General features: G+C 40.2%; 1 protein-coding gene across 15 annotated transcripts in view; it reads right to left on the minus strand.

Moving 5' to 3' along the window:
* Window positions 1–13,401, minus strand: part of LOC128877508 (putative uncharacterized protein DDB_G0291608) — a 143,763-nt gene that overhangs the window by 34,308 nt on the left and 96,054 nt on the right. For all 15 annotated transcript variants that reach the window (XM_054124867.1, XM_054124866.1, XM_054124852.1 and 12 more), the window contains 2 exons: window positions 9,130–9,237; window positions 4,851–4,989 (listed from right to left, as the gene is read on the minus strand). In XM_054124867.1, coding sequence (XP_053980842.1) covers window positions 4,851–4,989; window positions 9,130–9,237 — 247 coding nt within the window. The remainder of the gene's footprint in view (window positions 1–4,850; window positions 4,990–9,129; window positions 9,238–13,401) is intronic.

A 13,401-nucleotide genomic window follows, 5' to 3' on the forward strand; every position in this document is an offset into this window, starting at 1 on the left:
AACCAGAAATAGGTCAAACAAATACAACTGCATCGCGAGGTCAGGGGGACAAAAATTGCATCGATGGGTCATGCAATTCCATTGTCAACGTGTTGCTAGAGTCCCCGTTTCCTGTAAATTCCTTTAACAACACGCTCGACTATCATCGCTAACCACTGTCGGTATGACACTGAACGGGAAAAAGATTTCGTTGCAAATTAACAATTGATTCTACCTCGGTCACGTCGTAGGACAGGATGCGCGTAGCTCTGCTGCGCAGATGACGTCACACGAACTCTTGCTCCGGTAGCTCAGGTTATAACGCCGCCGTTTGGAAGGTTTCCTATTGGCCTCGGTGACGTCACATTCAAGGTCACGTGACAAACTTTCAAGAAGTACTTTCTTAACGATTTCTCGAGTCTAGGGAATTCGTGCGCGACGGAAGCTCGGCTAGGGACCTTCGAATCTCGATAAAACCAAATGGTCGAAATCTGTGTGTTTCGTTACTGCAAAGGTTGGTACTTTACCGTAAGAAAATGGCGGGGAAATACGTTTCGAGAAATTCTTTCGACCAAGATTGTCAATAATGAAACTTAAAGGGAAAGAATTAATTTCTATACCTAAGTAACGTTGCAATTTGTGTTTAGAAGCGTCCACCGCAACGTGTCGAACGGAGAAGAAGACGAACGAGGGAATATTGCGACCCCGGTGCAAGGAATCGACATGTGCTCGTTGTCGAACCGCAGAGCTAACGCGTTTAGAAGAACAGACGGGAAGTTCGACCCCCTTCCATTTCTGTTCTCCTTCTCTGTTCGCAAGAACTTCTCTGTTTCTACGGACGGACACGACGCTAGCAATTAGACGTTGGCTCGGACCAATTATCGTTTCGCGTATTTTCAGCAAATCGAATATATCTGGTCGTTTGCTCGACCCCCTCGTCGCGATATCGTGGCTCACGGTTCATTTCATCTGTTTTTCTTCCACACGTCCGAGACCGAACTTGATGCGACATCGAGAGGGCGTGCACGATAGAATTATTCCGAGATGTATTCACTTGGATACTCAATTATAAATATTTGGCATATATAACTATTAATTAATACACTAATCGATTCTTTACACGATAAATGTTGACTCTGGGTGAATTCCTTTGCACGGATCCTCTTTATACTTTTAGTATCGAATCGTACAATTCAATGTTTCGATCATGAAGACTGTATAAGGAGATCCAACTCCATACGAAAGTTACTAGAAAACTGTTATCAAAATCCCGAGCTTTAAATTGTGAATATTTCGTCCACTCGCGGCGCTAGTGCGCACAGACTACGATACACATATGACATATATGATAACAGTTTGATAACAGTTTTCTAGTAACTTTCGTATGGAGTTGGATCTTCTTATACAGTCTTCATGATCGAAACATTGAATTGTACGATTATATATATATAGACTACGATATATATATATATCGTAGCTGTGCTCACTAGCGCCGCGAGTGGTAGAAATATTCACAATTTAATGCTCGGGATTTTGATCACACTTCTACACTACACAGTTGGAACTCCTTATACAGTCTTCATGGTTTCGATTCATTTCTTAACGAATTAAAGCTTGTATCAACGTAAATTTGAATTGGTTGTTCTAACTTTGAGAATTGATTAAATACGTAGCACACGTGTGTATATAAGGAGAGTGTAATTTTGCGACTAACTGTATATCTAGTAACTTTAACGAGCAGCGCCCTTGTCGGCGTACCGCGACGGCCAGGAGCGGAAACATCGAGGAAAGGCGGGGAAAAACAAAACCGTGCGTTGTAAACAGTGGCGAAACGGAGCGGATCATTTCCGTCCCGAGAAAAACACACGGTTGTAACTTCGCAGCAAAATATTATTGGGCGGAGAGGAATGTCTTCGGGAGCGACACGACACTTTTCACCCCAAGACGAAACTTATTTTATCGATGCACATATACACGCGCGTATTTCCTTTCTTCCAGAAATAAATTTCGCGAGAGGGTACATTTAACTTCTTCGAGAGAAACTGCTTTGTTCAACATTCTCTTTCCACGCTTTTTTTTCACTTCTCGTTCCCGTTTCTCTCTCTCTCTCTTTTTTTCTTTTTTTTTTTTAAGCATGTCCACGGAGAAATTTATTCTCTAATTTCGGTGATTTATTCAAAGTGGAGAGCGAAGGATAGGGAGAGATTTATCTTTTTATTTCGGGCCACATTTCATTTTCCGAGAAACACAAAAAGCGCCGGAGTGAATTACGGGACGAGATATTGGTTGGCTCTTTTGCGAAATGGTTAACGATTTCGGGATCGCTGACGCGTCTTTTTCGAAAGGGCCATCGAGATTTCGTGTCTTTTTAATAATAGGCACGGAATGTTCACGAGTATTCGCGTGGCGATCAACGTGTTAAACGATCATCGTGGACTTTAAAGTTCGAATGTACTCTTTGCCGTTTGCGTTTAATTAAAAATAAGGATCCCGAAGTCTCCTTTAGAAAAGCCTGTAAGTTCACGTTACCTGTTCCACTAGCGAAGGATTGCGCGCCGCTGTATGGTCCGCGAAAGTGTTAAATGCGTCCGCGAAAGTGTTAAATGCGTCCGCGAGTCGACGTAACGTTTCAATGGTATCTCGCAACAGTATCTAGGAGAAACTGTCGGAAGGCTTCAATGGACGCGAATCGTATCTTCGCGGCGTCTTATTATTGACCGGCATCGGTCAATCGTAGCCAGCCTTCGAAACGAACAGAATAACAGACACAAACGGCCTGCGCGTCTTTACAAAACCGAAGAAAGTCCGCGCGAGGATCCGACGAACGGAGAGAATCTCTTTCGCGAAATGAAACTTGGAGCTCGAACCTACCGATTATAATTAATCTATTATACGATCGTCCCAGATTTAGGCGATCAAACTGTGCCAACACGTTCTAAGCATAGAATCGACGAGGGAAATCGATACCTTGGACGTTACGCGTTAAAATTAAGTTTGGTATGTAATTACCGTTATAAAAAAAAAAATGCAAAGAATACAGTGATGAAAGTGAAAATGGCACTCTGTACGCGATGTTAAGTACTCTGTGAAAGCAGCAGCACCGAGTCTAGGTACTAATTGTCAGTTTCATCTTAAACGTCTCATCTTGCTGCCAGTAATTCTATCGATTCCATCGAGATTACTGTTAATGAGTGGAAAACGGATACCGATTATCGGACCTTAGTGCTATAATAATTCTGCTACTGTGCGATGCGCGATGTTGTTTCAGTAATTTCCCTTTTAACGAATTAATCACGCTTTACGCGTTTTATTATTGGAGCGAATACAGAATTGTCTCGAAATAAGCAACTCGGTCGGGACCGGCGAGTTGCTTATTTCGAGGATGGTGTCCTATTCGGCTTGAGTTTATTCTCGAGAGAGACGAGGGGGAAGGGTTCGGTGTAGCGGCAAACTATAAAGTAAACTATAAAGTGATCGTTCGAGCACGGGTGTTGCTCTTTGGTGAAGGATAGAAGTTAACATGCTTTCTCATTTTAGCGCTAGTAAAATCGAATTTTTTTCAGACCTCTCGCTCGGCGGGCAATTTCAAACAAGAAGGTGGAGGCGAGTTGCTTATTTCGAGGCGGTAAACGGTTGCTTATTTCGAGACGATACTGTATCATCGTTTCAGGTGTCGCACGAGAGCTTATTAAATAAATGTTTAAATACGTTTCTTCTACGACGTGCAAATATATGTAACCAAATGTTTCGAAATAAGAATTAAAAGTGTAATTTTTTATGATTGAATAACGAAGTCAAAGTATATGTATTGGAAAACCCATCGCTACTTTAGAAAGTTGGGAAAACGTGATTCTCAATCGAGAATGGAAATTCCAGATTTTGCTTTTTAGTTTTCGTGTTCAATTGTAATCGTGTATGCTTGTATTCGAAATAAAAAAAAAAAAAAGAATTAGATGTACACCATACTAATTTTTTTCGATCGAATAACGAAGCCTTAAAGTATCTTTTGGAAAACACTTCGATACCCTGGAAATGAGTGCTCAATTATGGAAACCTTTCCCTACGTCAAAATTGTATAAACGCCTGTATACTTTCTTGCCTTATACTAACCCAGGGCTCCTTAAACTATGCGTCGCGAGATTTTAATAGAAAATATTTAATATTCTCTTGCATTTATGTTATTGCAAAAAATGCAGTTCTGATGAAAAATAGGGCGCATAATTTTTGTAACTACGATAAATACAATTTCACAACAGTTTGTGCAACTTTAATATCGTATTTTTGTAAGTTTTTAAACAAATTCTGAAACTATGTTTTTTTTATATGTGTTCAGAATTCAGAATTTGTTTAAAAACATACAAAAATATGATATTAAAGTTGCACAAACTGTTGTGAAGTTATATATATATAGTCACCTAATCAATAAATCGTCACAAAATATTTGCATATCATTGCTTTAGATTTTTGTAAAAAAAGAAAAAAAGTTTAAGAAGCCCTGCGCTATAAACCGATACTATTTAATTGCGACGAACCGGGGGGGGCCCCCCCCCCCACGGATCTAAGGTCGTGTTCGTGTCGTTAGACGCGCGAGGAAAGAATGTAGAAAACAAACGAGGACGAAACCGAAGAATGCGAGAAGAAAAAAAAAAGAAACGAGTGAAAAACAACTTTCTAATCTATTGAAATGTATTGAAATTTTGAAGGAAATTGTCTCGTATTCCTCGCGTGGAAAAGGAAACGAATCCCTCGATCACACGACTACGTGCCGAACCGTCGTAAAAAGCGACGTGCATCGATCGGATCTCGAAGGACTCGGCGAGTTTATCGATCAGCCATTTGAAAGGCAGAAACGTACAAATCTGTCTTCTTACCCGGTCGACGGCTCTCTGAAGGATCTGGCATTTGTCAGTCTTGCCAGAGCTCATGTCCGTGGCGGAAACCAGCTCGGCAATCTCATCGATAAAATGGCTCTCCAGGTTCCGTCGTCTTTTCTCATTAAGGCACTTGTTACTGTAAACAATCAAAATCGACGATCACTGATTGTCCGTTGCACTCGATTACACTATCAATAAATAACATTCGGTAAAAATGGCGTGGCTCCGAGTCGAGTACCATTCGATTTCGTTTCTTTTACCCTTCCCCTCTTCTGCCCCGGCATTTTTGATAAGTGTCGCGACAGGTCTCGGGGAAACTTTATCGCGGTGTCGATTGCGATATCGTCACGCTTCTAGTTATATTCGTTGCAATGTCGATTGTATCTGCGATGAAATCAATGAAAATCGAATACTGTATGTGCACGAATAATTTGAAATTTGCTCCGATGTAAATAGTATTAAAAACATTGATATATCTAACAACACAACCGATATTTAGTCACAAGAAAAAAGATATCTGATATCTTGATATTCTGCTATGAATAAATAAATATGCAAAGTTCGAAAAGGCTGTTATTAATTATGCGGTCCAGCAAAAAGTCTCTAAAGAAACACGAGTTTTTAGCGCTCTAGACCAGAAGACCGTAATCGATAATGTTAATCACTCTTTAAAGTGATAAAGGTGGCGAGCGTTTGTTATTAGTAGCGTCATTAAGTATTCCCTTTGTGTTTGGTCACGTACAGGATAATTCCGGACCCTGAGTCTGGGTTCAGCTCTTTTCTAAACGAAGATAGAGTAAATTGGTATAACGAAATGCTGCATGATTAAACGTGGCTAGCCTTTTCCGTTCATCTCTCGGAAATGATGATTAATTGAACAGCGATTAACACGTTTTATCGATGTGCGATTATATTTAATCGATAATTTTGTTTTATTAAGCTATTGGAAAAGAAATTGATTCTTACGAAGCAGAGCGATCCATAATTTCGTTAAAAAATTCGAAATCGTTTAGAACAAGTTCTCGATACATCGAAGTGACTCCGATTTAACGAAGACTTAAATTAATGCTTGCACTTGATACTTCGAACAGAATGGTAACTAGAAAACTTCTGATTGTGCCTACGCCGCTGGGAAATACTACTTTTATCGGGCACCATACGATACGAATTAATTTCTAAAAATATCCTTAAACCAACGCTATTCTCATTCTCAGATGCTCGCGCATAACCAGAGCTCGTATAAACTTTATATGAGCTTCCGAGAACGAAAGTAGAACGAGTTAATCTCGCCTTCTTTTGTGCGTGCCGTATAAAGGCCAGGAATACGGAAGTTACTTGTATATTTCCAACATTTTTAATTTATGTCCCTCTTATTCTCAGGGTCTCTGACGATGTACTCAAAGACAACCCATATCCTTGCTTCGAACAATAGACTATCGGGTTGATTCGTAAATAACCACAGTTTGTTAACTCAAAATTTACTACCAGATAATACTATATTACTACATCTTCATCGATTATATGTATAATCGTCATTAGTAATTATCACGCGTTCCCATTTAGCAGACCGAGCAAAGATTGGTAACTGTAGAAAGTTTCCAACAGAATATGATTAATTTGCTATCTCCAGTGAAAGGTTATTTACGAACCGATCAAATGATTCCGTTTAAAACAAAAATAAATTTTAATCTCGGCCACGACTCCTAAAGACTCTGCTTGGAAAAGTTTGTACAAATAAAGTCTCTATAAATGCACAAACTCGGGGACAGAACTAGTGCATTTATGGTAGATTTATGGTATTTATTTGCCGACAAGCTTCGAACGTAGAGAAGAAATTTTTACTATCATATTCCTGACATTTCTCTAATTAAAATGAGACCAAATACGATATAATTCGGACGATATATACGGTGCATCTTTTTTTTAGTTAGTGTTCAACGATATACAGGGTGTCCCAAAAATGTTGAAAGTCCTTGAAAGGGGTAGTTCGGGAGGTGATTTGAAACAACTTTTTCATTAGCGAAAATGTTGTTTCAAATCACCCCCCGAGTCACTCCTTTCAAAGACTTCCAACATTTTTGGGACACCCTGTATGATGCATAATAAATTGTTACAAGTAAATATGTTGCGAATTACGTCGTGTTTGGTCTCATTTTAATCGGAAAAATGCCAGGAACACGATGGTAATAGTTTCACAACAACAAAAAAAAGTTAACAATAAAAAAGTTTCACCGTTGCATTAAATTTTCTCCTCTATATATTCTTGTGTTTTCTCGCCGTCCTTTTCTTTATTCCATATCCTTCTCTATGTTCGAAGCAAGTCGGCAAATATCAGAGAATATACGATCATGTAAACACTGCTGGTGGTGGGGATGGTTTCAGTGCATTTATGGAGACTTTACTGTATCGAGAAGAGTATTCCTATAATCCCCGGTGTATTTCAGCCCAAAGTAGAGTATTCGAGGAATTCGATAACCCGCGTACCGAATTTCGATGGTTTATCCAGTTTGCAGTCAAGTTCGGGTAATGTCTGGATCGATCTCTCGAATTTTCGCGAACCGCGATATGGGCTCGTTAATCTTTTCACGGTCGCTAATGGATGACCTCTGTCCCGGGGCTTCTGTTCGAGGAACATTACGGAAATGGTTCGTGACGAAACGACCATAAATCACGAAACTGAAACATTTAGTGGCGACGACTGATTTGCTCGCGGTAAGTATACAACGATCAATCAAAACTTAATCGAGAAACCGAACGAACGACGCATTAATTAGAGGTGAGCGATTTTAATTGATACCATGGAACATGAGGTCTGTTTACCTTTCGACCAAGTGAATGGCGCGATGAAATTACAAACTTTTCTATTCGTTTGTCGTTCCACTTGCAATCTGTTCCTTTCTTTTCCCAGAGGAATTACTAGGAATACATGTGGATTGGAATTAACTGAAAGTGACTGCAAGAAATTGATAACTAGACTGCGGAGCTTTATGCATTTATAGGAAATTTTAATGTGCAAGAAGCTACAAAATGCATACGATGTGCAAGAATATAAAAAAAGATTAAAAGTAAAGCTCACGTTATAATATTTGCAGAATAAAATTAATTCGTATTTAGATTCAATTTTTCTAGGCACGTTCCCCAAGATTTTATTTTGCAGAAAGATCCGCAGTCTATTGATAACTATTGTCTACGATGAGAATCCTCTGGTTTAACATTTTTCAATGGAAGCGTATTAATCTAATAGGTATTCCTCTACAATTTTTGTTATTAATTCTTCCTCAAAACCTGCCACTTTATCGTACCTAATATTACATCAGAATTAAAGAGGAATATTTACTCCAAAAGAGTCCCACCCTATCCAGGACCCCGCACTTGCAAAGTACGACCCTGTTCCTATCAACTACTTCAAATGATAAGTAAACAAGCCCGCAAACTCCTCATCCCACGCGCCATTCTTTCCGAAATTCCGTCTTTATAAACTCATTGTTCTCTCGCACCGAATTCATCCCTGGACCCACTTACAAAAATACACACCGTGCGAAATGGTATAGCACGGAGATTCCCCGTCCACCCGATGGAATTTTCCTGCTCACGGCACGGAAAAAATATTTGACGTTGACTGCCGTATATACGCTCGCGACATCGCGATAAATCTCTGACGTCGACTCTTTAATACGCATAACGAATTTCCAGAAAGCTTTGAGTCGGGTTCGTCGAATTAAGTCGAATGAAAATCACCGTAAAGCGTGAGCTTCGAGCTAAAGAACCGCGCGTATCTTCGTAAATTACAACGAAGGAAATCTATGGTATATGGTAAAATGTAAGGTAAGCAAGACAAAGTATGTGCAGGGTTGAGGACGTTGGACGACGGATTAGAACATTAGAAGGGCGAGGCAGTCGAGAATGCAGAGCGCTTAATCGATAAGACTCGGTAATGTAGAACGCTCGGTTCATAAAGCAGAGCGCTCGATTGGCAAAGTAGAACGCTCCTACTGGCAAAGTAGAACGCTCCTACTGGCAAAGCAGAGCGCTCTGTCGATAAATTCATCGACTAAAGGTAGATGCATATTCTAGATAGGGTAGAACTATACAGAAACTCCTGAGTACATACTTGGGGATTCCCAAAGTCAACGGTTGTCTTCTGAACACAGATTATAGTCCTAACCCTAATCCCTACGTGGTATGTGACTTTGAGTTGTGTACCAAGTTTCGGCAACTATCGAGAGCAACTTAATACAAGCAACGACTTCATTTTCACGGAGGATTCTCTACTCACATTTGCGACTGAGACTTGGAATCTGATTTCTTTCTCTTCTTGGTGATGCTGCCAGTAATCGCACTCATTTTGACCCAAAGTGGGTCCTGTAGTTCACACGGGCTAGGCCTGCAACAAAAACGATAACATAATTGTAGCATATATTCTGGAAACAATCTCGAAACGTACAATTCTTCCACCATTCCATCGGAGCTCCATCAAGGAACTCTGATAAATATTAATCGACGCGTGATTACAAATAACTCATCGAGAATCTCACTTCGAGGCAAATAAGAATCAAGTTATACAGACTTACAGGTGTATACCAAGGATCTGAAAAAGCTTCGAGAAACCTAACTGAGGCTTGTACGTGAGAAATGTTTAAACCTCTGCAAGGTAATTGTTGGAACGGGGCAATAATTTTCGCAACAATTCGCTCGATGCATTATACCTTTACCGTAATTGCAGCACGTTGACGCATTCCTACGTCTCGTTGTGCATTTTCGCCAAGGATGTCGGCGGTGGCAGCGTCGGACGTGTGCTTTATAAGTTCGTTTATCGACACGTGAGACGTATCCTATCGCGTGTCGCGTCGTGATGCCTGGCGGAATATTCGCGATGCGTACGAAGGGACGCGGGACAATTATGGTCAAGGATACGTGTACGTGTAGCCCATAAAACGCGAATTCATCGTGGCGTGCGTTTAAACCGTAATGCGCTGCATCGAACAATTAGGACTAATCGTCAAGGATGAAACAAAGATTTCGATGGATTTTCGAATTTCTTTTGGTGAAATTATACTTGGAACTGTATACGAGGATTAAGTAAAGGGATAGAAAATGGCGTAGGGTGGACTCGTGGAGTTTGAGATCTGAAGTCAGGACCTTTTGATTGATAATACAGTAAAGTCTCCAGAAGTGCACAAATTCGGGACTAAGCTAGTGCATTTACGGAGACTTTACTGTAGTTACACTCTACGAATCGTGTTTGTTATTCGTCTCTTTATTGTACTGGGTATCATTAGAAATGCTCGGTAGACTGAATCCCAGTGCAACTGCGATACCAAATGAACTATTAATGACGATGTTGGAGTCAGAAATGAGAATTGAATAAGAAGCTTGACTAAGAAGCAGTTATTTCGACTTAACTTCGACATAAATTCAACGCCTAACAAATTTCCCGTCTATCACTCGCTCGCAACAAAGAAGCAAGGATCGAATCTAACGAGCCACCTATCGTATAGGTTAACAGCGCGAAAGAAACGGCGAAACAAATAACGAGCGGCATAAAGCGCTCGGATACTCGGTATGTACGATTGTAGCGTTGCGCAACAATCCCACGTGGTTAGGTTATTTCATAATCGATCCAAGTACGCTAAGGAATCGCGTTAAACGCGATTCTAATTGACCGCGATAATTTGTTGTTGATTCGATGAAATCAAACGGTCCGGTTGAGGGCGCGGATGCATTAGTCAGCCAACGGTAAGTAGGCAATAACCGGGAGAAGGAGACTGCAAAACGAGCAAACGTAGATGGAAGCCAGATTGAACGCGGATAGCCACCCATTACACGCTCAGCTGCGTCTGGGAGGGATCTACCTACGCGAAATTTTCATTTGCGGCTCGCGATCCACGGTATCGATAAAAAGTCACGAGAGAGGAATCGGATAGCTGGTTTATCACGGTTCGACGACACTTGGAAAGCCAGGGAAAGATTTAAACGGTTTTCTCACCTATGCGCCCTTTACACGTATATCGGATACTTTCTTTTAACCCGTTCAACCTCGAAGAGAGTTCGCCCGGGAATCTTCCACAGCGGCGCAGCTGTGTTCATTCTCTGCATCGTTTCTTTATCGAATTGTTACAACATTCGTCTTTATCGAGTGACTGCAACGTTCGTGTTTATCCAATTATTTCAACAATCGCGTTTATCGAGTTACTGGGCGACGCTCAAAAAATACGTTCTATTTGTCGAGAGTGGGATGACCCGTAGAACGAATATACAGTTATGTCTTCGTAACTGCACAAGCTCGGGACTGATCTTGTGCAGTTATCGTTGAGTTCGTATATTCTCTGATGTTCACCGACGAGCTTCGACCGTGGAGAAGGACAGCGAATAAAGAAGAGGACGGAGCGAAAACACCAGGGTATGTCGGCGAGACAATTCAACGCAACGATGATACCTTTTTATTGCTAACTTTTTCGTTGTAAAACTTTCACCATCATATTCTTGACATTTTTCTGATTCAAACGAGGCCAAATGCGATATAATTCGGATGATATTTACCACGAATCTTATTTTAGTTAGTGTTCTGCATAATAAGTTGTTACAAGTAAGTATATTTCGCGAATTGCGTCGTGTATGAGGGTAAACGCCCCATAACTTTATTATTTCTTTTCTCGGTTACTATTTCAGATATTTAAATTCTGCAAAAACGAAAATATTCGTACTTATAAACTGCACCTCATATATTTTTTTCCAGGGTACTTTTTCAATACCCTGATTCTTTTAACCCTACTAAAAAAATCAAGAAAGATGATCGGTTATTGCATATACTTGCATTTCATAGTTTCTTGCACCTTCCTCCAATTTCCTACGAATGCATAAAGATCCGCAGTCTACTAATTACTAATGTTAAACATCGATCAATGATAAAGAAAAGATGTTCCCTATAAATGTTGACTGGTTTCTCCACTAATAAACAATTCTCTATTCCCGAAAAGATCCGTGATAGGTCCAAATTTCTCGCCGCATCTGGATTCGACTTAATCCAACCAACCTTAATCGTTCCCTATGACATCACTGTTCGATTATCGGTTCGGTATACGCGATTGCGTTCGAGAAAGCTCAACAATAACGAAGGTCAGAGTACAAGAGATAAAGTACAACCGATAGCTTCGTCCGATTCAATATCGTTGCACGACGTTTCAATCAATTTTAACCAACTTAGTTAAACCCTCGACTGGTAAGGTCAATCGCTCGTTACACGGGCTACTACATTGTCGGACGAAGTCAGTCTGAATTGATATATATATATATATAAAAAAGAAAGAAAGAAATCAAATCAGAGCGCTACGTTCTCCCCCTATCTCTTACACTTTCTGTTTCCAGAAACTTTAAACAAACTTCGAGATTCTTTAAAATCTCTCCAGAAAATAAACCAAACTCTAACGAAATCCCGTGTTTTTGTTAAAATAGTATTCGTACACGGTGTTTACCATATATTACTTCAACTGACCCTGTGAACCGCGAGTCGAAAGCCGAAGAACACGATTTAAAAAGGTACAATTGTATCTTCCAAGTACATCGTTGCACTTGTTGAAAAAACGAGGTCACAGAGAATTATACGTTCGCAAACCATTCAGCTGTTCCCTTTATCGTGTTTTTGTATCCGCAACCGAAAAAGAGACACGACCCGTCCCAGTTTCCAGAATCGTCCTACATGCATTATACATATCTACGAAAGCATAGTCCCAAAGGACGATGCAACAATTGGCCCTATTTAGAGCAATTTTTCGAAATCAACTTGCAACCGTTCGATTCCGCAACTCGAGCGACACTTGGTCGACAGAGGAGACACGCTCTTCCCGTTGTCAAACATTCCGTTTCTGCTTGCGATTCATCTCTACTTCCAACTTCCGAAGCTAGACATTGGAAGAGGCTTGGTTTATTTTCTAGAGAGATTTTAAAGAATCTCGAAGTTTGTTTAAAGTTTCTGGAAACAGAAAGTGTAAGAGATAGGGGGAGAACGTAGTGCTCTGATTTGATTTCTTTTTCTTTTTCTTTTAACCGACTTCGAAAAAGGAGGAGGTTACTCAATTCGACATGTATTGGGTTGTCCGGAAAGTCCATGCCGATTTTTTGTTGGTGGTGTAGGTTTAAATGTATCGAAACGGTTGAAAACGAATAACATATACCCATCCCTTAAAAGGTGTGGAAAGGTTGCGAAACAAAACGGTACCTATGTAATTCAATAAATATATATATATAAAAATTCAAATATGCCTTTGCATTTTTCTTAAAACTTGGCACAAACTTTCTGGACAACATATATATATATTTTTTTTTTTCAAGGTATGTTTACCGATTACGCCGAGATGGCTTAACCAATCGGAATGAAACCTGTTGCATCTTGTAGTGCGTGTCTCCCCGGTGGTCCCATTATCAAGATTTTTTTCGATATGTCTTTTTTTACCCGCTTTTTTTGCAAAAAAAAAACCGTAATTATCAATTCAGAATGACTTCCGATGCGTATATGGTTCGTTTAAATTGCGAGCGTCGGAAAAGAATGCGT

The sequence above is a fragment of the Hylaeus volcanicus genome, chromosome 5 (genome assembly GCF_026283585.1).
Source record: "Hylaeus volcanicus isolate JK05 chromosome 5, UHH_iyHylVolc1.0_haploid, whole genome shotgun sequence".
Lineage (NCBI taxonomy): Eukaryota > Metazoa > Arthropoda > Insecta > Hymenoptera > Colletidae > Hylaeus > Hylaeus volcanicus.